The following is a 22,675-nucleotide window of genomic DNA, read 5'->3' as shown; positions in this document are numbered from 1 at the left end:
TCCAAGCAAGGGTTTGAGAGGTGGAGGACTTTGAAGAGAGATAGGAGCTGTTGGGAGTGGTGGTTACATGAAGTAGTGTAGAGATTCAGGACAAGTTGGGTTAGGGCTAAGGATTAAATGTTCTGGAAGTCTAGGAGAGACTGGTGGAAGGAGGAATTGCACCCAGAGATGGGAACTTTTAAGGTAAGTCCTTTAGGGGTAATTCCAAAGATTAAGCAGGACCGGAGGAAAAGTATGTGGGATTGCAGTTTGGCTACGGTAAATGCATGTTTCCGGAATGAATGTAAATAATGTGGTATAGGATTAGGGTACATAGTGGGTAACTGGTGGGTAGGGAAATTAAATAACTAAAGTTAAAATAGTAATCATAAGAAGGAATAAAACACGGAGGGAAGGACGAGAAAGAAAGAAATTGTGTTGGTAATGTTCAATACCAAAGGAAGACCACTAAATAAGAAAAATACGGAAAAAGTTGACCAGACCAAGCAAGTATGTCCAGATCAGGGGAAAAGAACACATGTTGCTCAAAAACAGAGATAGCGAGTGGCGAAAAAAAGGTCGCACGTGCCGCAAAAAAGATCGCGCGTGCCGCAAGAAAGATCGCGGGTGGCGCAGAAATGTCCCAAAAAATTTTCCTGTGTCAGAGAAAGATAGCCAATGGCACAAAAATATCACCAGCAACACCAAATCGACGGAAATGGATGATACTGGTAGGTGTGGAAGAGATTGCTGGTAGTGATTGTTGGCTGGAAAACAGCGTATAACGAACGTTAAAACTATGGAATGTTAAATAAATAAATCAATAAATAAAAAAAGAGAAGTGGACTATAAACGGAACAAGATAATAGGAGGAAAATGAAACTAGCACAGTTTTTCCTGATGAGGCAACAGTTTGTTGCGAGGGCTTGAATTTTGTGTGTGTGTTTGTGTTTGTTTGTGTGTCTGTCGACCTGCCAGCGCTTTCGTTCGGTGGGTCACATCATCTTTGTTTTTGGATGTATTTTTCCCGTGTGGAATGTTTCCCTCTATTATATAAAAATATTTAATTATGTATATATAAAACACTGAAGAAGAGAAAGTGTTTAGATGACAGATGTAAGTGATAGCTAACAAAAGAGACAAAACAATGAAGGATGTGGACCATTTAGGTGATCTAAATGATTAATGGAGAATCTCATATAAAGATGTGAAACAAATACTAACAAAGAGATAGAGGGGCTGGCCAGTACTTACCTCAGCTCAGTACAGCCGATAGATACACAAAAAACAGAACCAAAAATTTACGTTCCTAGCTTTTGGAACAAATGTTCCTTCATCAGGGAGGAGAGAGGGGAAAGAAAGGGAAGAAGGGAAAGTGGATTCAGTTACTCACAACCCAGGTTATGAAGCAACAGGGAAAGGAAAACAGGGAGGGTAGCAAGGATGGAGGCATGGTTGTCAGAGGGAAGCCAAAGATATTCTACTGTAAGTACTGTGCCAGCTTCAAACCAAAGAGGATGCATACAGAAGTAAAGAGGTATATAGTATAAAGATAAACACAACTATGTAGGATGAAAAGATGCGTGAATGGCTAAAGAGGAAAGGGAAAGAGGAGAAGACTGAAGAGTAAATGGGAGTGAGGTTGTTTAACATAGGTTCAGTCCAGGGGGATGGCAGGATGAAAGGATGTGTTGGAGTGCAAATTCCCATCTCCGCAGCTCAGAGGGACTGGTGTTGGGTGGGAGAAGCCAAATGGCACATACGGTGTAGCAGGTTCCTAGGTCCCTAGAATTATGCTGGAGGGCATGCTCCGCTACTGGGTATTGGACATCTCCTAGGCGGAGAGTTCGTCTGTGTCCATTCATGTGCTCAGTCAGTTTAGTTGTTGTCATACCGATGTAAAAGGCTGTGCAGTGCAGGCATGTCAGCTGATAAATGACATGTGTAGTTTCACAAATGGCCCTGCCCTGAATTGTGTATGTTTTACCAGTAGCGGGGCTGGAGTAGTTGGTCGTGGGGGGATGCATGGGGCAGGTTTTGCAGCGGGGTCGGTTACAGGGGTAGGAACAGCTGGGTAGAGAAGGTAGTCTGGGAATATTGTAGGGTTTAACAAGGATGTTACGGAGGTTAGGGGGGGCGACGAAAGGCAACTCTGGGTGGTGTGGGGAGAATTTTGTCAAGGGATGATCTCATTTCAGGGGTTTACTTGAGGAAGTCATATCCCTGGCAGAGTAATTTGTTGATGTATTCGAGGCCAGGATAATATTGGGTGACAAGGGGGATGCTTCTGTGTGGTCTGGGGGTAGGAACATTGTTGTTGGACGGGGAGGGATGTATTGCTCGGGAGATCTGTTTGTGGACAAGGTCTGCTGCAAAACCTGCCCCATGCATCCCCCCACAACCAACTACTCCAGCCCCGCTACTGGTAAAACATACACAATTCAAGGCAGGGCCACGTGTGAAATACACATGTCATTTATCAGCTGACATGCCTGCACTGCACAGCCTTTTACATCGGTACGACAACAACTAAACTGGCTGAGCGCATGAATGGACACAGACAAACTGTCCGCCTACGAGATGTCCAATACCCAGTAGCGGAGCATGCCCTCCAGCATAATTCCAGGGACCTAGGAACCTGCTACACCGTATGTGCCATTTGGCTTCTCCCACCCAACACCAGTCCCTCTGAACTGCGGAGATGGGAACTTGCACTCCAACACATCCTTTCATCCCGCCATCCCCCTGGACTGAACCTACGTTAAACAACCTCACTCCCATTTACTCTTCAGTCTTCTCCTCTTTCCCTTTCCTCTTTAGCCATTCACGCATCTTTTCATCCTACACAGTTGTGTTTATCTTTATACTATATACCTCTTTACTTCTGTATGCATCCTCTTTGGTTTGAAGCTGGTACAGTACTTACAGTAGAATATCTGGCTTCCCTCTGACAACCATGCCTCCATCCTTGCTACCCTCCCTGTTTTCCTTTCCCTGTTGCTTCATAACCTGGGTTGTGAGTAACTGAATCCACTTTCCCTTCTTCCCTTTCTTTCCCCTCTCTCCTCCCTGATGAAGGAACATTTGTTCCGAAAGCTAGGAACGTAAATTTTTCGGTTCTGTTTTTTGTGTATCTATCGGCTGTACTGAGCTGAGGTAAGTACTGGGCAGCTCCTCTATCTCTTTGTTAGTATTTGTTTCACATCTTTATATGAGATTTTCCATTAATCATTTATATATCAGATGTCACCAGACTTGAGCGACAAAACTTGACAGCAATATCCTGTGCATGACAAAGTTATACAATTGGCATCCAGAAATCTTTTCCTGGAGAAGACTTCTTCTCTTTTTCTCTGTTGGTCACTGTTGTTTAGTGCCACAGAGCCCATCACATTTTAAAGAAGTTACAAGTAGTAAGTGTGTAGGCATTTGCAGCAGCCGTCAGATATGTAGAACTTATTTTGGGTTTGTTACTGTATCCGGCTGCAATAAGAACTGACATTTCAACTGTGGTGCTATTGTAATTGACAATTTACAAACGCTGATTCGTATTAAAATAAAATATGGTCACAAAAATGAAAGTAATCAGTTAATTCTACTTCTCATCTTATCCTTAGTTAGAATGTTTAAAAAGGAGGAAATCAAATATCTTTTAAATTCTACGTTTTTTTTTTTTTTTCATATATGTGCAGTGCATTTGTTACCTGCACATGTTCACTAAGTATCTACAGGAAGTAATAGAAGGAAGAAATACTGTTCTTTGTACTGTGTGACCCTGTTTGATTATTTCATGTTGATAAATCTATACAGATTTCTGTATCAGTGATCATTGCTGCAATAGGTATCACATGTTTTAAAATTTTTGTAGTACACAGTGTTTTCAGAATCCATAGTATTGTGTAAAAAGTGCTGATTTTACACCCATGTAACTGTAGCAGATATAATGGAACTTGAAAAGTAGGAGAGCATTTACAGGAGTGAAGCAGAAAACGTTGCATAAGATCCTGTACAGAATGAGCAATGCACTTGTACTTTATGAATTAAAAGGTGGGAGTTTAGAAAGATTTTACCTGTGCAACATTAACTTTTAAGCACATGGAAATAATACACTAACAAATAAGAAAATTGAAGGCATGTAACAGACAACATGTGGGGTACACTCTTTCTGTGATGAGTGCTGTAGCTCCTAAATGCATTGGTATCAACAAAAACCAAAAGTACTGGTCAGCCATGCTGATCATCGAAAGCACAAAGGCTACTCACAGGTATTGACCAAAGCAGGATCCTACCTATTTGCAATACCTTTCAATAGCACTGTGTGTATGCTCAATATTCACTTGACGTCAGGGGCTAAGTAGGTAGCCCCTTGCACAAAAAGAATTCATCAAATAATCTTGCTTTCGTTCAACAGAAACTAGCTGGCACATTCTCTCAGTAAATAAATGTGTCTTTAACTGTGTGTTCTCAGTTAGGAAAAAGGTGAACATTGTCTAGTAATGGATCTCTGTATCTTACATTTGGCAACTGGGCCAAGTCCAACTGGTAAAAAACAGCTGCCATATGGACTGAAGTCCACAAACCAGAGCTGTACTGTGGCAACAAGAGGCATTCCATGTGCTTTCTGACACACCATACTTTAGGATCAGTGTGTACAAAATCTTTCATGGTACATCGGCCAAAGTTACCACACTTTGAGCAGTCTATAGAAGCAATTCTGTGCCCATGCCCAAGTGATTTCATTTCTCAGCATTCTCAAATGATCTGGTTATTCGTGATTAAACTGGCAGATATTTTGCTGCACTGTTACAAACTGGACCAGCCAGTGACGGTGCTTTTTACCCATATAGCTCTGACTATTGTAAGAGATCCTTGTCACTGCTGTTCTACCAAAATTACTGTATTTACTGTAGACTCGACGTGACTTCAGAGATTGAGAGCCCATGCAACTGGCTCCCGTGTTCTGGTGTTGATCAACAGTGCTGGTCTCTAGGATTTTTTAGCATCTTGTGCACACTTGTTGTACAGAGTGAGTTCAGGAATGAACATAATAACAGAGGCATGAACTTTCCAATATAACAACTGTCAGATTATTTTAATTTAATGCATAAATTATCTTTTATGAAATAATACTTTTTATTGATATTGATTAATGGTGTGAATATAATTTGTAATATTATTTTAGCTACTATCAGCTACAAAAAACTCATCAGCATAAAACTGACATTTGAATTTTTATCCCACAGTCCTTCCAACTTCGGGCACATATGTATCAAGCTCGCTCTTTAATTGGATCAGATGCATCTGGACTGTCAGACCCATTTGCAAGAGTAGTGATTGGAGAATACTGTAAAGTGACTCAAGTTATTGATGAAACTCTCAGCCCAACATGGGATGAGCTTCTTGTCTTTAATGAAATATTAGTATTTGGTACAAAAGAAGAGATAAAAAATGATCCACCTTCTATCATTATTGAGATATTCGACCAGGATAAAGTGGTATGTAAACGTGACTTAATCAGAAAAATCAGAAAAATAATTCTCAAAACTAATTATAACTGCACACCCAATGCTAAATATTCTCTAAATTTGCAGGGAAAATCTGAATTTATTGGAAGAACTGTTGCTAGACCACATGTGAAACTTGTGGATGAACCTTACTCTAAGCCTAATTTCCCACCCTCATTGGAATGGTATGAACTAATGAGAGGCCCTGATCATGCTGGCGAGCTATTAGCAACATTTGAGTTACTAGAGGTACTGTTAAACTAAATTATGGTCTTTGTTAATATAGAGTTCTCTGTGTATAGTGCTGATGAAATTAATCAGTTTTCCAGCAGGATGTCAGTGTAAAAATACATGATGTTTCAATGAGTTTCATACTCATCATCTTCTGGTAAACTGTCAAATACTTTGGATTTACCATTGTTTATAAGCCCTCTCCCCTGATGGTGAATGATCCAGGTCATGTGCAGCCAGTGGCTGATGGGGCATGGAGTGGATGGAGCAATGTGGATGGGCCTTATACAAGTGCTGCATTGAATCTCCTTGGGGCATCCTTGAGCTGCTTTGCATACTGCCCACTGATGAGTACACTCTTATTACATAGCCACTAGCTCACAATTTTTATTAAGCTAAGCTGATAGCCATCATCCCCGTTGAATAGCCATCATCCCCGTTGATGAAATTCTCGTGTTTTCTTACTTCTTATGATTCTTTTGTGATGCTCTCCCAGTAGCCTTTGTCTTGGCACAAAGACTTGGTGTTCTCAAAATGAAATCTATGTCCAACAGTGGAGATGTTGAGTTGCAGATAGGCACAAGAAAAAGACTGTCAAACAAAGCTTTCAGCCAGACAGGCCTTCATCAGAACTAGACAACACACACATAATGTGGTGTCACTGCCAGACACCACACTTGCTAGGTGGTAGACTTTAAATCGGCCGCGGTCCGCTAGTATACGTCGGACCCGCGTGTCGCCACTGTCAGTGATTGCAGACCGACGCCACCACACAGCAGGTCTAGAGAGACTTCCTAGCACTCGCCCCAGTTGTACAGCCGACTTTGCTAGTGATGCTACTCTGACAAATACGCTCTCATTTGCCGAGACGATAGTTAGCATAGCCTTCAGCTACGTCATTTGCTACGACCTAGCAAGGCGCCATTACCAGTTTATATAGAGATTATTATTGATGTATCAACAAGAGCAATGTTCTCCATTTATGGATTGAAGTTAAGTATTACATCAACTACGTACTTTATTTGCTACTATTAATTCCCTTAACTGTTCCAGACCTCACGCCAGTCTGCGTGAGCTAAACGCGTGCCTTTCGGCTACCTCCGAGTGGCTTGGCTGTCTTGCCAAGTCACTACACATACCCACCCAACCACTCACCTACCCACCCACCCACCCACCCCCCCCCACACACACACACACACACACACACACACACACACAACTAACTCACACACAAATGTGTGTGTGTGTGTGTGTGTGAGTTGCATTTACATGTGTGTGTGTGTGTGTGTGTGTGTGTGTGTGTGTGTGTGTGTGTGTGTGTGTGCACGCGCGTGCGCGCACGTTGTCTTATTCTGATGAAGGCCTGTTTGGCTGAAAGCTTTGTTTGGCAGTCTTTTTGTTGTGCTTATCTGTAAATGAGCATATCTGCTAATGGTGAGTAGCAACTATCCTTTTCAAAATATTGAAATCTGTGTCCTTCACTTAGACTGTGCCCAGCCCTCATTGATTTATCTGTGTGTAATGCAGACATACACACCTAATATGTTCCTTGCAGCACTTTGAAATACAGCACCATATTTGCCCAGTATATTGGCCATCACATTCAGTGCTGTATATGCTTCTCTTAGGAGTGTGTGACATATGGGTGAATGTGTTTCTGTTGCACTATCCATTTCTATTGTTTGATCCTTCTCTCTTCTTCCTCAAAGTCTTGTCTATGTGTGAATATTCTTCAGTCGTATGAATTTGGTGATCCTAATTCATTAAGGCCTTTTTCTGTTTGTTTTTACTGGTTAGATTATTAATCTTGTTTTCAAGAATGTGTTAATCTGTTAAGGTCCATTTGAGCTGGAATCTTCACATACACATTGCAGTGGTAATCTTAAGGATTTTCCTGTAGATTTCAGCATTGGGTTTTGGGTGATATATGATCAACTTATTTTTCACAAAATTGTATGTTATTCATGTTGGACAGACCATAGCTCTGATGCATAGAGTGTTTCTAATGTGATCACTGTTGTGTAGTGTTAGATTTCATAATTCCAGAAAAGGCAATTACTGTTACAAACATTCTTTCCAAACTGTAAAGCAGTTTCTACCTTCTGAAGACTGGATTCTGTAGCCTTCTTTTTGTTACACTTTTCCAGTGATCAGCTCACCTAAGTATTTAAATTCTTTATAGTAATGGAAATTTCTGGTAGAATTTAATTAATTTAATATTAAGGTTACAACTCACCAAACAGAAGAGACAGTGCTTGATTTCTGACACTTTGCATTGGTAGTCTGTACCGGTACCATCATCATTATCATCATCATCATCATTTAAGACTGATTATGCCTTTCAGCGTTCAGTCTGGAGCATAGCCCGCCTTATAAAATTCCTCCATGATCCCCTATTCAGTGCTAACAATGGTGCCTCTTCTGATGTTAAACCTGTTACTTCAAAATCATTCTTAACCGAATCCAGGTACCTTCTCCTTGGTCTGTCCCGACTCCTCCTACCCTCTACTGCTGAACCCATGAGTCTCTTGGGTAACCTTGCATCTCCCATGCGTGTAACATGACCCCACCATCTAAGCCTGTTCGCCCTGACTGCTACATCTATAGAGTTCATTTCCAGTTTTTCTTTGATTTCCTCATTGTGGACACCCTCCTGCCATTGTTCCCATCTACTAGTACCTGCAATCATCCTAGCTACTTTCATATCCGTAACCTCAACCTTGTTGATAAGGTAACCTGAATCCACCCAGCTTTCGCTCCCATACAACAAAGTTGGTCGAAAGATTGAACGGTGCACAGATAACTTAGTCTTGGTACTGACTTCCTTCTTGCAGAAGAGAGTAGATCGTAGCTGAGCGCTCACTGCATTAGCTTTGCTACACCTCGCTTCCAGTTCTTTCACTATGTTGCCATCCTGTGAGAATATGCATCCTAAGTACTTGAAACCGTCCACCTGTTCTAACTTTGTTCCTCCTATTTGGCACTCAATCCGTTTATATTTCTTTCCCACTGACATTACTTTCGTTTTGGAGATGCCAATCTTCATACCATAGTCCTTACATTTCTGATCTAGCTCTGAAATATTACTTTGCAAACTTTCAGTCGAATCTGCCATCACAACTAAGTCATCCGCATATGCAAGACTGCTTATTTTGTGTTCACATATCTTAATCTCACCCAGCCAGTCTGTTGTTTTCAACATATGATCCATAAATAATATGAACAACAGTGGAGACAGGTTGCAGCCTTGTCTTACCCCTGAAACTACTCTGAACCATGAACTCAATTTACCGTCAACTCTTACTGCTGCCTGACTATCCATGTAAAGACCTTTAATTGCTTGCAAAAGTTTGCCTCCTATTCCATAATCTCGTAGACTTCCTCCTAGGAACCCGGTCATATGCCTTTTCTAGATCTATAAAGTATAGATACAATTCCCTGTTCCACTCATAACACTTCTCCATTATTTGCCGTAAGCTAAAGATCTGGTCCTGACAACCTCTAAGAGGCCTAAACCCACACTGATTTTCATCCAATTGGTCCTCAACTAATACTCGCACTTTCCTTTCAACAATACCTGAGAAGATTTTACCCACAATGCTGATTAAAGAGATACCTCTGTAGTTGTTACAATCTTTTCTGTTTCCATGTTTAAAGATTGGTGTGATTACTGCTTTTGTCCAGTCTGATGGAACCTGTCCCGACTCCCAGGCCAATTCAATTATCCTGTGTAGCCATTTAAGACCTGACATTCCATTGTATTTGATGAGTTCCGACTTAATTTCATCCACCCAAGCTGCTTTATTGCACTGCAATCTATTGACCATTTTCTCCACTTCCTCAAATGTCATCCTATTTCCATCATCATTCCTATCCCATTCTACCTCGAAATCTGAAACATTACTGATCGTATTTTCACCTACATTGAGCAACTCTTCAAAATATTCCCTCCATCTGCCCAAGGCATCCACAGGATTCACCAGCAGTTTTCCTGACCTGTCCAAAATACTTGTCATTTCCTTCTTACCTCCCTTTCGAAGAGTGCTAATTACACTCCAGAATGGTTTTCCAGCAGCTTGACCCATGGTCTCCAACCTGTTTCCAAAGTCTTCCCAAGATTTCTTCTTGGATGCTGTAATTATCTGTTTGGCTTTTTTTATTTCTTCAACATAACTTTCTCTGTCTACCTGAGTTCTAGTATGTAGCCATTTTTGATACGCCTTCTTTTTCCTTTTACAGGCTGCCTTGACTGTGTCATTCCACCAAGCTGTTTGCTTCATCCTACTTTTACACACTACTCTTCCAAGACATTCTTTAGCCACTTCTAGTACTGCGTCCCTGTACCTTGTCCATTCCTTTTCCAATGACTGTATTTGACTACATTCAACTAACTGGCACCTTTCTGAAATCGCTGTTATGTACTTGTGCCTGATTTCCTTATCCTGAAGTTTCTCCACTCTTATCCTCCTACATATGGACCTGACCTCCTGCACTTTCGGCCAATCCCAATTTCACTGCAGATTAAATAATGATCAGTGTCATCAAAGAATCCCCTGAATACACGTGTGTCCCTCACAGCCTTCCTGAATTCCTGATCTGTTATTATATAGTCAATGACAGATCTGGTTCCCCTGCCTTCCCAAGTTTACCGGTGAATGTTTTTATGTTTAAAAAAGGAGTTTGTGATTACTAAGCCCGTACTGGCACAGAAATCCAAGAGTTGTTTCCCGTTCCTGTTGGCCTCCATATCCTCTCCAAATTTACCCATAACCTTTTCATACCCTTCTGTTCGATTTCCAATCCTGACATTAAAATCACCCATGAGCAGAACACTGTCCTTGTCCTTTACTCTTACAAGTACATCACTGAGTGCCTCATAAAAACTATCCATCTTATCTTGATCTGTCCCTTCACAATGCGAATATACTGACACAATCCTAATTTTCCTGCTAGACACTGTCAAATCTATCCACATCAGTCGTTCGTTTACATACCTTATTGCAACCATGCTGGGTTCCATTTCTTTCCTGATGTAAAGCCCTACACCCCATTGTGCTATTCCTGCTTTGACTCCTGACAGGTAGACCTTGTATTCTCCCACTTCCTCTTCTTTCTCACCCCTTACCCGAACGTCACTAACAGCTAAAATGTCCAGCCCCATCTTGCTTGCAGCCTCTGACAGCTCTACCTTCTTCCCAGTGTAGCCCCCATTGATATTAATAGCTCCCCATCTCATTACCATTTGTTTGCCAAGTCGTATCTTAGGAGTCCCTGGTTTGTCAGTTTGATTGATTGATTGATTGATTTCTTTATTAATCCATGTAACAATTTACATTGTGTGGATTTCGTCAGCAAAATCATATACAATACAATATACCTACAATTATACACATAAAATTTGTATTTACACACATTTTTGAGGTATCTTAAATTAGTTTTATATCCTTGTGTAATTTGTAATTTTCTTATAGTACTGTACAATTTTTGATTTCCTCATGTATTACAATGCAGGATACTTTAATTACACTACATGTTTTAATTCAGATAGTCCATTACTGCGTAGTAACTTTTATTTAATAAAAAGAATTTTAGTTTTGTTTTGAACTGTCCGATTGTGTCAATATCTTTTATTTTTTGGGGTAATTTATTATATAATTTAACAGCATTGTACAACAAGCTCTGCTGAGTTTTAACTTTATTTTTCCTCTCTAGATGCAGATTGTATTGGTTTCTAGTTTCATAGCTGTGTACTAAAGAATTTTTCATATAGCAGTCAATATTTTTTTTTACATACATAACACTTTGAAAAATGTATTCACAAGGGACAGTTAGGATTTCCAGCTTTTGGAAATGTTCAAGGCAGTGAGCCCTACTGCCACTCTTGGTTATTATACGAATTGCTCTTTTCTGTAATTTGAAAACTGTTTGAATATTTTTACTGTTGACTCCCCAAAATATTATTCCATAGGTAATAACAGAGTGGATATAAGAAAAATATACAGATCTGACACATGTAGTTTCACAAACTGCAGTCAGAATTCTCAGAGCATAGCATGCTGTAGCGATTCTGTTACTAAGTATTTTAATATGTTCTCCCCACTTTAACTGACTGTCTACATGCATACCAAGAAATTTTGTGTAGTCTACACATTCTATAGTTTCATTGTTTAACTTAAAGTTGTTGTAGTGTGGTTTTTTGCAGACATAGAAGTTAACAGCATTTGTTTTTTTAAGATTTAGTGTTAGTTTATTATTGGATGCCCACTCACGTACACTGTTTAGTGTTTGTTTGGCTTTTTCTTTTAGTGCATCTGGTGATTTGTCACTGATTAGAACATTTGAGTCATCTGCAAACAATATTGTTTGTCCATGCTTGATGCTCTGTGGGAAGTCGTTTATATAAATGAGGAATAGTACTGGGCCAAGGACACTACCCTGTGGGACACCTATATTTACGTAATTTGGGTCTGAAGTATACTTTACAATATAGTTTGAGCAACTTGAAATATGTGAGATTTCAGTTATCTGTCTTCTATTTTTTAGATATGACTTGAACCATTTGTTCACAAGTCCCCTTATTCCAAGTTCATCTAACTTATTTAACAATATGTTGTGGTCTACTGTATCAAATGCTTTAGTTAGATCAAGAAATATACCTGTTGTGTAGTTCCCTTTATCTAATGCTTCTAGAATGTGTTTTGTGAGGTGTGCTGTTGCTGATTCTGTGCTTTTCCCTGATCGAAATCCAAACTGGTCAACAGACAGTAAGTTGTATTTATTTAAATAATTCATTAGCCTATCTTTCATAATAGTTTCTAATATTTTTGCAAAGCATGATAGTAGAGAAATTGGCCTATAATTTTCAATTATTCCTGCATCACCTTTTTTGAAGAGAGGTAGTAATTTCGCATATTTTAAATAGTCTGGAAAGTAGCCCTGATTGAAAGATTGACTTATAATATCAACTAAAGGTGGAAGTAGGCTCTTTATACAGTCCTTAATTATAAAAATGGGGACTTCATCCAGACCAGCTGAGTTTTTGTTTCTCAGTTTGCTGACTGCTTTATAGACTTCTTCCTGTGTTGTAGGGAATAACACCATTGAGTGTGATACACCATTATTTGGCTTTTTGACCTGAGGGGCTGTTAGAAAATTTTCCTGTAATTTTATTCCTATGCTACTAAAATAATCATTTATATAATTTGCCAAATATATTGGGTCTTTTATTAGAGTCCCTTCCTCTTTGATTTTCAAGTTTGACAGATTCATTTTCCTGGTACCAGTTTCCTGCTTCACAATCTTCCATACTGCCTTATTTTTGTTTTCAGCAGAGTGCACTATTTTGGAGTTATGAGCTCTCTTTGCTGCAAGCAATATTTTCCTATATGTTTTCCTATATCTTTTATAAAAGAGTGAGAAAGCAGGATTAGTTTGGCTGTGTTTAATGGAGCTCAGGTACTTTAGTGTTTCAGATGATTTTTTGATTCCTTTTGTGACCCACTTGCTTTTTCCTGCTGTTGATAATGGACATAATACTTTAGGAAATGTTTCTTCAAAATTTAATTTAAACAATGTCATGAAATTTTTGAATTTTTCATTTGCACCTACTTCTGAGTATACTGAGTCCCATGTTTGTCCTGCTATCTGTTTGGCAAACTCATGTCTATTTTTTTTAGAAAAAATTCGTCTGTAAATATGCATTTTCTTTGTTTCTTCTGGAGCCACTTTTATATTAATGATTTGAGCTGAGTGATCAGATAATCCTAGCTCTGCTACAACCACCTACAACCACCTCACAGTTATCTTTGCCTAAATCTGTTAATACCTGATCAACAGCTGTCTTTGAGTATTTTGTTATTCTGGTTGCACTGTTAACCATTGGAACTAAATTGAAACTTTGAGCAAGACTTTGTAATGAGTCCCAGTTAGAGGTGGGACTCCGTCACCTCCAAAGGTCCGAGGCATTTTGCTCTGATTGTTGCCAGCATCATATTTAAAGTACCAGGGAAGCAGGTTGTTAGCCTTACTTGCCCCAAGTCCCATTGAGTTTTACTGACCAAAAAAAAAAAAAAAAAAAAATCAGAACTGCGGAGTTTAAGAAGTGTTACAGTAGAACTTTATTTTTTACTAGGAAAATGTTGTATCTACACTTACAAAATGTGGAGGAAAGTATTAAGATAATGTTTTAAGAAGTCTAAATTTCAAAAACCTTGCTGATGTTTTGAGATGTGGTTGCACCCACCAACACAAGGAACAAAATTCCAATAAACATGGGCTCTAAAATGCTTACTTTAAGAGCTATAAGCCCTTATTTATATTTGATACTGTGAAACACATCTCTGCTGTTGCAGTCTCTTTGCTTTCCATGTTTTGGGAGGAGTTAGCATGGACAAAAACGAGAAAGAAATGTTCTGTTGACATAGGCCCTAAAATGCATAACTTAAGAGCTATGAGCTCTCGTTCCGTAGAAGAAGTACGTTACACAGCAGCAAAGATGAAAAAGTGCTTATAGCTCTTAAGGTATGCATTTTAGAGCCTATATTTATTGGAAGAGCTTGCAATAGAAGAGATATGTTTCACAGTATTGAATGTGAACAAGTACTCATAGCTGTTAAGGTAGACATATTAGAGCCCTTGTTTATTGGACTTTTTCTAAACATTTGACACATCTTTTTCACACTTTATATACAAAGCAGTATCCATCATTTGATTCACTACCTGTTTCCTTCAAGCATTCCACCCTCTCATTACCAGTTATAACATAATTTTATGTTCTTAAAATTTACTCTGCTCCTGTGAGTTTACTTTACCCACAGAAGTATAAATTTGATTTAAACTATGTTGATAATACAAAATATTCAGGCACTATCTCATGAATTCATATCTCAGTTAATTGTAGCCAAATTATTGGATACATAACTTGAGGGTACTGTGTTCTAGTGCTCCAAGTGGGACTCATTTTTATCATCTTGAAATTAATTGCAACTGAGATCAAAATGTGGAAAAATATGTATCTGCTTCTGATTTTCACACATACACACACTCATATGTTGGGTGCTAATGATCACGAAGTTGAGTGCCCCACAAACCACACATCATCAACATCATCACAATCATATGTTTCATTAATTACCATATGCTTTTTTTTTTCAGAGTTACAGTGCAACAGAGCTGAATATCGTGCAGTAGTCTGCTTAAGAAACCACCTCCAGAATTCTAATTTATCAGTATTGAGAGCTACCTTGTTACCACCCTTCCAAATTTTGCATGTGTCAGTAAAGATTACCTAAAATTTTTGTATACAAGCTAATGTTCATTTTCGAATTCTGTTTCATAAATAGCTGGGAAATATGACCGACCCATCTGTACTGCCACAACTCCCTGAACCCAAAGAAGCAACAGAGATTCTAGGAGACTCAGACACAGGTCCCATGTTACCTGTGCCTAGAGGAATACGTCCTACACTCGCAAAATACAGGTAGTATCACTGACAGATATTTCATGGACTACATCACTATCAGTTTGTTTTGACTAGTTTCTAAATTTTGACACTCAAGTATATATAACTACAGGATGGTACATTCATTGATTTTTGAGTTATGTATGGAGGTCCTAAGTAACAGGATACAGTAGTCACAAATTATTATTGCACTGATATCTTCAGACATTTTTAGTATTTTGTTATTATCTCATTTATTTTGACCTTGACAATATGAGCTTCTTTCAGTAGCTTACCATTTAAGTTGCATATTTTCAGAAGCTGTACACCTGGATGTTAATGTATCTGGGAACAACCATTGATCTTATGTAACAAGAAATGTGATTCATGCAACCTGATGATATGTTTCCATTGACTTATGGTCCAATCTTGGTTGTCCTGGCCCACATGCAAACGTAACACACAGTGTTATTTAGTCACCATAGGAATATGTAAGGCTCATCTGTTGTGATGCACCATGGTCAACAATATTCACTGAATAGTGTTTTCCAAAACACTTGTGCATGCGCCACCTGTCATCAGATTTGTCACAGGTTACCACGTATCCTGCTTCACAGAGTGGACAAGCATCTGACCACAACATTTTGTGATGAGGCATGGACATCCAAGATCTTGACTCATACTCGTGGTTGCATCATCCTTGAACTGACCAGCATCACCCATTGCAAGATGCTCATTCCCAGGCACTAGGCCATAATGAGCTGCCATTTGTCAGTCACTTATGTCACTAGATTTCCTCTTTTGCTGTTCATATCATTGGTGGAATGTTTCCCCATTCATATCTGCTCTGCTTATATTCTTTCCTTATCAGATCACATGTCCATAATGCTGCTAGCTCATTAGTCTATTGTCCCAGTCACCAACTCCCCTTTCAGGGAGTCAATGACTATCTAAAAAAACAGTCATAGGTTGCACAGCATTCTTTATGAGGTCACAAATAATGCATTTTGCCTGGATAGTGCATCATCACAATATCTGAAAATGTAAGGGGACAGCGAATAAATTCGTGGTCCTACCCTGGACTACTATAAAAGCAAAACGAGCTTCAAAAACTGACCAAATAAAATTATATAGAGAAATGCAGTGTCACTCACATTAAAAAATTAGAAATTTTCTGCCAAAAAGTAACCATCAAGAAGGGAAGATACTGAATAAAATGTACTAAAGTAAATGTTCATTAAGAAGGTCAAGTTAAGCATAATTCCACCTTCACTGAGCATTTTAAACCCAGTGTCCACATGTATACTTCAGAACTTAAGGGCTCTGCACCGTGTTTGCAAAGGAAAGAGGCTCAGTCTGCTTGAAGAGATTGAAGGTGTTGAACATTCACATGCCAAGAAGGATATGTTACTCAATAATCAGTTGTCAGGCAAAAATTAATTTTTCTATGATTGCATGTTTCCCATTTTTAAACAATGTATTAGCTTTTAGCTTTTTATTATCTGGGCCTTGGTCACTTGTCATGCATATGCAGTTGTATTTTATCTTCATGGCATTCTTACCTTTTAGCCATGTATTTGAAATCTAATCTTTATTTTATTGCTATATGTATTTTACTTCATTATTCATTTGCACTACTTTTGAGCACAAGGGTTTTCTATGTCTCTGTGCATAGCTTTTGATCTAGAATGTACTGCATTGTATATATTCGCATTTTCTCTATTATTTTTTTAAATTTGTTTCTTAATTTATCCATGACCATTTGAATTTTATGCCTGCTGTTATCACACTGTACACACAATGGCAATGCCACATGTAATCTGTCATTACTATTAGCCCAATGTTTTGGATGAGCTCATGTCATTCATATGTATGAACTATGTGAGTACAGATGGGACTCTTGGGTTGTTGTTGTATACGGCTGTGTTCATGGTTTGCATCTGAGGTCCTGTTCTGTGCTGCTGTTGCCATTGTCAGGTAATACGTATTGTTCTCCACTCATGCCTGATCCTGATGATTTTATTTCATTAATTTTTGATATTTTTTCTGTATAAGTTGCCTTTTTGTATATTTTATTTGGTATTATATATTCTTGATGGATGCTTTATGGCATAAAATTTCTGATCTTTTAAGATGAGTATCATTACATGTCCCTCTGTAATTTTATTCGGTCAATTTTTTGAAGCTTATTTTGCTTTACAGTAGTTCTGGATAGGACTACTTTGAATTTATTGTAATATCATCTTCCCCTATATTTTCAGGTAACCTGATGCCCTATCCAGGTGAAACACATTGTTTCTGAATTAATAAAGAACATTGTGCAACCTATGACTGTTTTTTAAATAGTACCAATAGAAGGCTGCTGTACCATAAAACTAAGATGCAATGGAATAATTTTTAATCATTGACTCTTTTAAAGATAGGTCTCATCCTGAGTAATACACTTGACACATTCTGTAGTAAAAATAATTTAGTATAGTTTGTTACTTATAAAATTGATCATCTGGTTTCAGGTGTCCTGGCTGTGGATTTTTAAGAAACTTTACTGAGCATAAGATTATCATATGTTTGCCTCTACTCATACTTATTACTATTCCTCTCTTTTTAGTGAGTGGATCTTTCTTAATTGGAAGAATTTCAGTGCTGCCAATATGCAGTGAAATTCCAAAGAAGATACACATTTCTCTACAGTTTTGCAGCTGAAATCCACGACTCTTTCTTTGTATTTTCACTCTGAAATATATTTCACTACAAAATGAATAGTGTTATTTATAAACAGTAGCCCAAAGAAACCCATCAGTGTACTGCTAGTGTGCTCTGTGTGTAATTTTTTTAAGACAAAATATGTAGTTGCTACTGTGTGTCATGTGGTTCATTTTGCCAAGTTCTCGCTTGATCTATTTAGTTTTGTCAGAGTGAGTTCTTGGTCATGACTGATTTCATCCCGACCATTGCCCATTGCTCTGCAGTGTCATGAGACATACATGAGAGTTATGTTACCACACTACCCCAAGTTTATGCATTCTCGAGAGTCCAATCAACCATTTCTGATTTGTTATCTCTGAGTTCATAATGATTATCTTCTAATACAGTCCTTAACTTCTTGTCAGTAAATTTTTCATTCGTCCTTCTAGTTTTCACATTGGAAGATCCAGGCATCAGCTAATTAGTCACCATTTCAAACAACATATGTCAAAGTCAGATAAGCACAAAAAGTGATACTGTTGGCAGAAAAACCCACTCTGAGATTTTTTTGCTAGTTCACAGCTGCAGAACTAGAATGAATATTACACTTGTGAATATGCATGGGTGTGAGCACCTGCTACACAGACTCACTGGTCATGGAAATGGTTATAAGTATCATCTGCACTGAAATCCTGACTTGCATGGACATTTATGAATGTCAGCCACAGTAAATGTGTTGACACCTAAACTGATACATGATGATAAGTGTGGTACTAATAATAGGTTTTGGGTCATTTTTAAAAAAATGGAACAAAATAAGAACAAAATCATCAGTACAGGGAACACTAGAACAAAAAAGTGAATACACATGTCTGCCTGATCAATAAACTGTTAATGAATGAGCTAGTCATTCTACAACAAACACAAATTTCCCATCTAAAAGTTTAGGCAGGAGTTCAGACAATACACAAAATTTTAAACTCTGTATGACACTTACCTTGTTTGCTGAAACAGAGAATAGAACTTCACACTTGTGTACCAATGCCCAGTGAAAAATTCATTAATATATGACATACCTTAGAAAATATGTCACAAGCGTAAGAAAAAGGTGGGTGCTGTTACCGCGCGTGTAAAACATCGTGTGTCAAAGAAATGCCTTACTAGATAAGCTTTCTAGCCTCTTTATTACTGGAAGGAGAAATGACACTGCCAGACAGTTAACTTCAAGTCACAGTTTATAAGTCTGTCACTTCGTGCTGCTCAGTCTCTCACTGGTGCATGAATTTTTGGCTCACAGCAAGCCAACAGATTGCAGGGAAACTGCACAATATCCAGCTTTCTTGGTAAATATGCCAGCTTTCTCATTACATGTGGATTTTTGTTTTAGGAGAGGGTGAATACTGTGTCATTTGTATCATTTTCTCTGATAGGTAACTCCAGCCAATTGATTGATTCACAACCAAGTGCAGGGATCTGGAGCACTCCTAAACACATAAAACTATGCACAGAGAGGTAGCCAAAATCTGAAATTGACAGTAGTGATATCTTTTGGATGAATTTAAATGTGTATCAAAAGTATAGACTAATGGAAAATTGAGGTTATGTATTTGTCACAGTAGACAAGAAAGTCAAGTTCCCTGAGACAGAAATTGGAAACTGCCTGGGAGATCATAAGAGCAAGAATGAGTTTCAAGGATGTGAAAAATCTTATAGTTGGATCATTCCATTGACCATTAGCTCCATCCCCAGTAAACTTGACAGACAACCTCATCTCTCTGCTACATATGTTCCTCAATCATACCGTCATCACTGGAGGTGATACAACAATTGATTGTGATAACTGCACATTTTTTACTTGTGAGGGTGGCTTCACTTTTTACAAAACAACACTAAATGAATTCTCATGAAACTACTTAAAATAGATACTTCAGAAGGTTCACTCATAGTGAAAATATATTAGATAACAAAGAGGCATGAGCACTTTTTGGATGCACCCATGTAAACTGATATCGGGTAACAATGAAGCACTTAAGCAACAATGATCATCAAAGCACAAAGGGTAACTAAAACAATTAGTAACACAGGAGTACAGCATTATACACCACTTAGGAATGAAATAAACACAAAGTAGAGGGAAGCCAAGATGATACAGCTGTGGGGAGAACTGTGAAAAAATTGGAAAAGATGGAGTCTTCAGAAGGACTGGTTCAGCATGTAGGTAAGTTATGGTATGGTACAAAAGCATTCAGTGAATTTTAAAGCAAGAGTGTCAACATTATGATTGTAATGGAAATTCCACTCTTTAAGTGCAGAGGGGAGAATGGACACATGGGAAGGGTATTTTGAAGGAGTCTATGAGGAGGAGACACTGTCTTATGATGTGATAGAAGATTTAATGAGAATCAATATGGAAAACATAAAAGAGCCTGTATTAGAGTCAGAGTTTAACAGAGATTTTGCTGCCCTGCAATCAAATAAAATGGAACACATAGATATTCCTTCAGAAATGCTTATATCACTTGGGGAAGTGTCAAACAAACCACTTTCCAATTGGTGTGTGGAATCTATGAGTGTGAAGTCATACTATCAGACTTTCAGAAAAATATCATACACACCATCCTGAAGATAGAAAGGGCACCTCAAGCAGCCATGTTGCGGATGAGAATAGTACACATAAAAATGGAAAGGAAAATTTAGGATGTCTTCAGTGATGATCAGTTTGACCTTTGGAAAGGAAACAGTACCAGAAAGGCAGTTGTGACATTGTGCTTGATAATTGAAGCAAGACACAAGAAAAATCAAGACACATTTATAGGAATTGTCAAGCTAGAAAGTATTCAGCAATGTAAAATGGCGCAAGATGTTCAAAATTCTCAAGAAAACAGGTCTAAGCTATAGGAAAATATGGGTAATATAAAATATGTACCAGAACTAAGAGGGAAAAGTAGGAATGGGAGACCAAGAATGAAGTGTGTGGGTTAGAAAGGATGTAAGACAGGGATGTAGTCTTTCATCCCACAGTTCAATCTATACTATACCAGAGAAGCAATGATAGAAATAAAGGTTTAAGAATGGGATTAAAATTCAGGGTGAAAGAATATCAGTGATAAGGTTTGCTGATATCATTACTATCCCCAGTGAAAGTGGGGAAGAAATGAGCATGCTGTTGACTGAAAGCAAACTGAAGAAAGACAAAAGTAATGTGGGGTAACCAGAATGAGCTTAGTGATAAACTTAATATTATATCTCGTGTAACAAGATGATAACATCCCTGAAGAATGCCTGAGATGTGCATGTCTTTTCAACAACATATGATGCCTATGGAAAAACTGGATGTCAACCTAACATGGAAATTGTAAAATTATCACAACTTGAAGAATCCATAACACTTATCCAAGGTAAGTGTAGGCTGAACAAACAAAATCCAGGCTTATGCTAGCGTGTGACTGACTTTGGAGTGCACACAGCACTGCCCAACACATAAAATACCATGCCACTGATGGATGACGTGCAGATCACTCTGACTCTCAACCACAAAGGACTCCTTGTCTAATAAACACGAGTTTGGTGGAGATAACAAATCTCTCTGCCCTTAATCCTCTTTAAGGAGCATGTAAGCCTGAAAATACCCAGGCTTGCGCTGGAGTCACCAAGTGAAGAGACGAGAGGCAACAGGGATCTCTGCCAGCAGTTCCACCTGCACATCATGGGTGACACTTGGGATGGTTATAGGCTGAAGATCAGTGGTCAAGCACTGTTGAGGACTTGGACTGAGGTGGGGAGAGGAGGTGGAGGAGCAACTTCTGATGGCTGTGGCTAAGATGGATGGGGGTACTTCACCTTCATCAGATTCTCTCCCCCTTCCCGCTCCAGCAAACAGCTCAGTGGACGGTTACTCCAGGCAAGGGTGTAAACTATATGGTAAATGGTGCATGGATGATGAGAATGTCTTCAGGTGCCATTTGGTACTTGGGGTGATGGTTGTTTGGTTCCTCCCACCTGTACTGTCTCCTGTTTGTCTAACTTGCGGTGTCCATTGTTCAGTTTACAGAGGGTATGTGTTTAGTGTGGTGGGGTCAGATGTTGCTGAACTGCAAATATATATCATTGTCAGCCCTTACATCCCAGCATGCTGCCTTCACCCACTCAGGTGTCTGTCTGAATATCTGTGCCTAAATGGCAGAACCTTGCCAATGCCATGGCATGGCTATTCAGCCAGGGGTGCATGGTGCTGATGCTATAGGTTGAATAGACCATTTGGCTGACAGCCATGTAGTACCTCAACCAGACCCTGCGTATTTATTGGAGTTTCTCAGTAAGTCACCAAAAAAGTGGACAGGATATCATCAAAACTGATTTCTTTAGTTTCAGTTTAAATGTCCTGACCAACTACTTGAGCTCTGTCTTTGGTGCCAGATAACCAAAAAAGAAACCTGACACCTGACAAGAGTAATTTTAGAGGGCTTGATGGTTAACCCAGTGTTATGAAGCTTTGACAACACTTGTCCAAGATGGAAAAGGTGCTCCACAAATCAACTGCTCTAAATGACACATATTGAGGTAGTTAAATACACAGACGAACTTCAAATCCCCCAAGATGTGATCCAACAAACAAGAGAGGACAGCAGCTCCAGTGGTCAGCCCAAAGGGCATCCTGTTGAACTCTAGATGTTCCGGTTGGTGTAAAAGGCCGTGATGTGCTTAGATTTTTTTGGTAAGAGGGATTTGATAATAGGCTTCATTTCAATCAAGCACAGTGAACCACTTAGCCCCAGAGAACCACATAAAACAGTTGTGAAGATCAGGCAAGGGGACTGACTCTAAAACAACCTTTTTA

General features: G+C 38.8%; 1 protein-coding gene across 1 annotated transcript in view; it reads left to right on the top strand.

The window, feature by feature from the left end:
* Window positions 1-22,675, top strand: part of LOC126195117 (otoferlin-like) — a 376,779-nt gene that overhangs the window by 175,734 nt on the left and 178,370 nt on the right. Inside the window, exons 18-20 of the mRNA XM_049933641.1 lie at window positions 5,223-5,474; window positions 5,571-5,732; window positions 15,056-15,192. Coding sequence (XP_049789598.1) covers window positions 5,223-5,474; window positions 5,571-5,732; window positions 15,056-15,192 — 551 coding nt within the window. The remainder of the gene's footprint in view (window positions 1-5,222; window positions 5,475-5,570; window positions 5,733-15,055; window positions 15,193-22,675) is intronic.

This window comes from Schistocerca nitens, chromosome 1 (genome assembly GCF_023898315.1).
Source record: "Schistocerca nitens isolate TAMUIC-IGC-003100 chromosome 1, iqSchNite1.1, whole genome shotgun sequence".
Classification (NCBI taxonomy): Eukaryota; Metazoa; Arthropoda; class Insecta; order Orthoptera; family Acrididae; genus Schistocerca; species Schistocerca nitens.
Note: the sequence above shows the minus strand (reverse complement) of the source record. Positions and strands in the feature narration are given on the sequence as shown.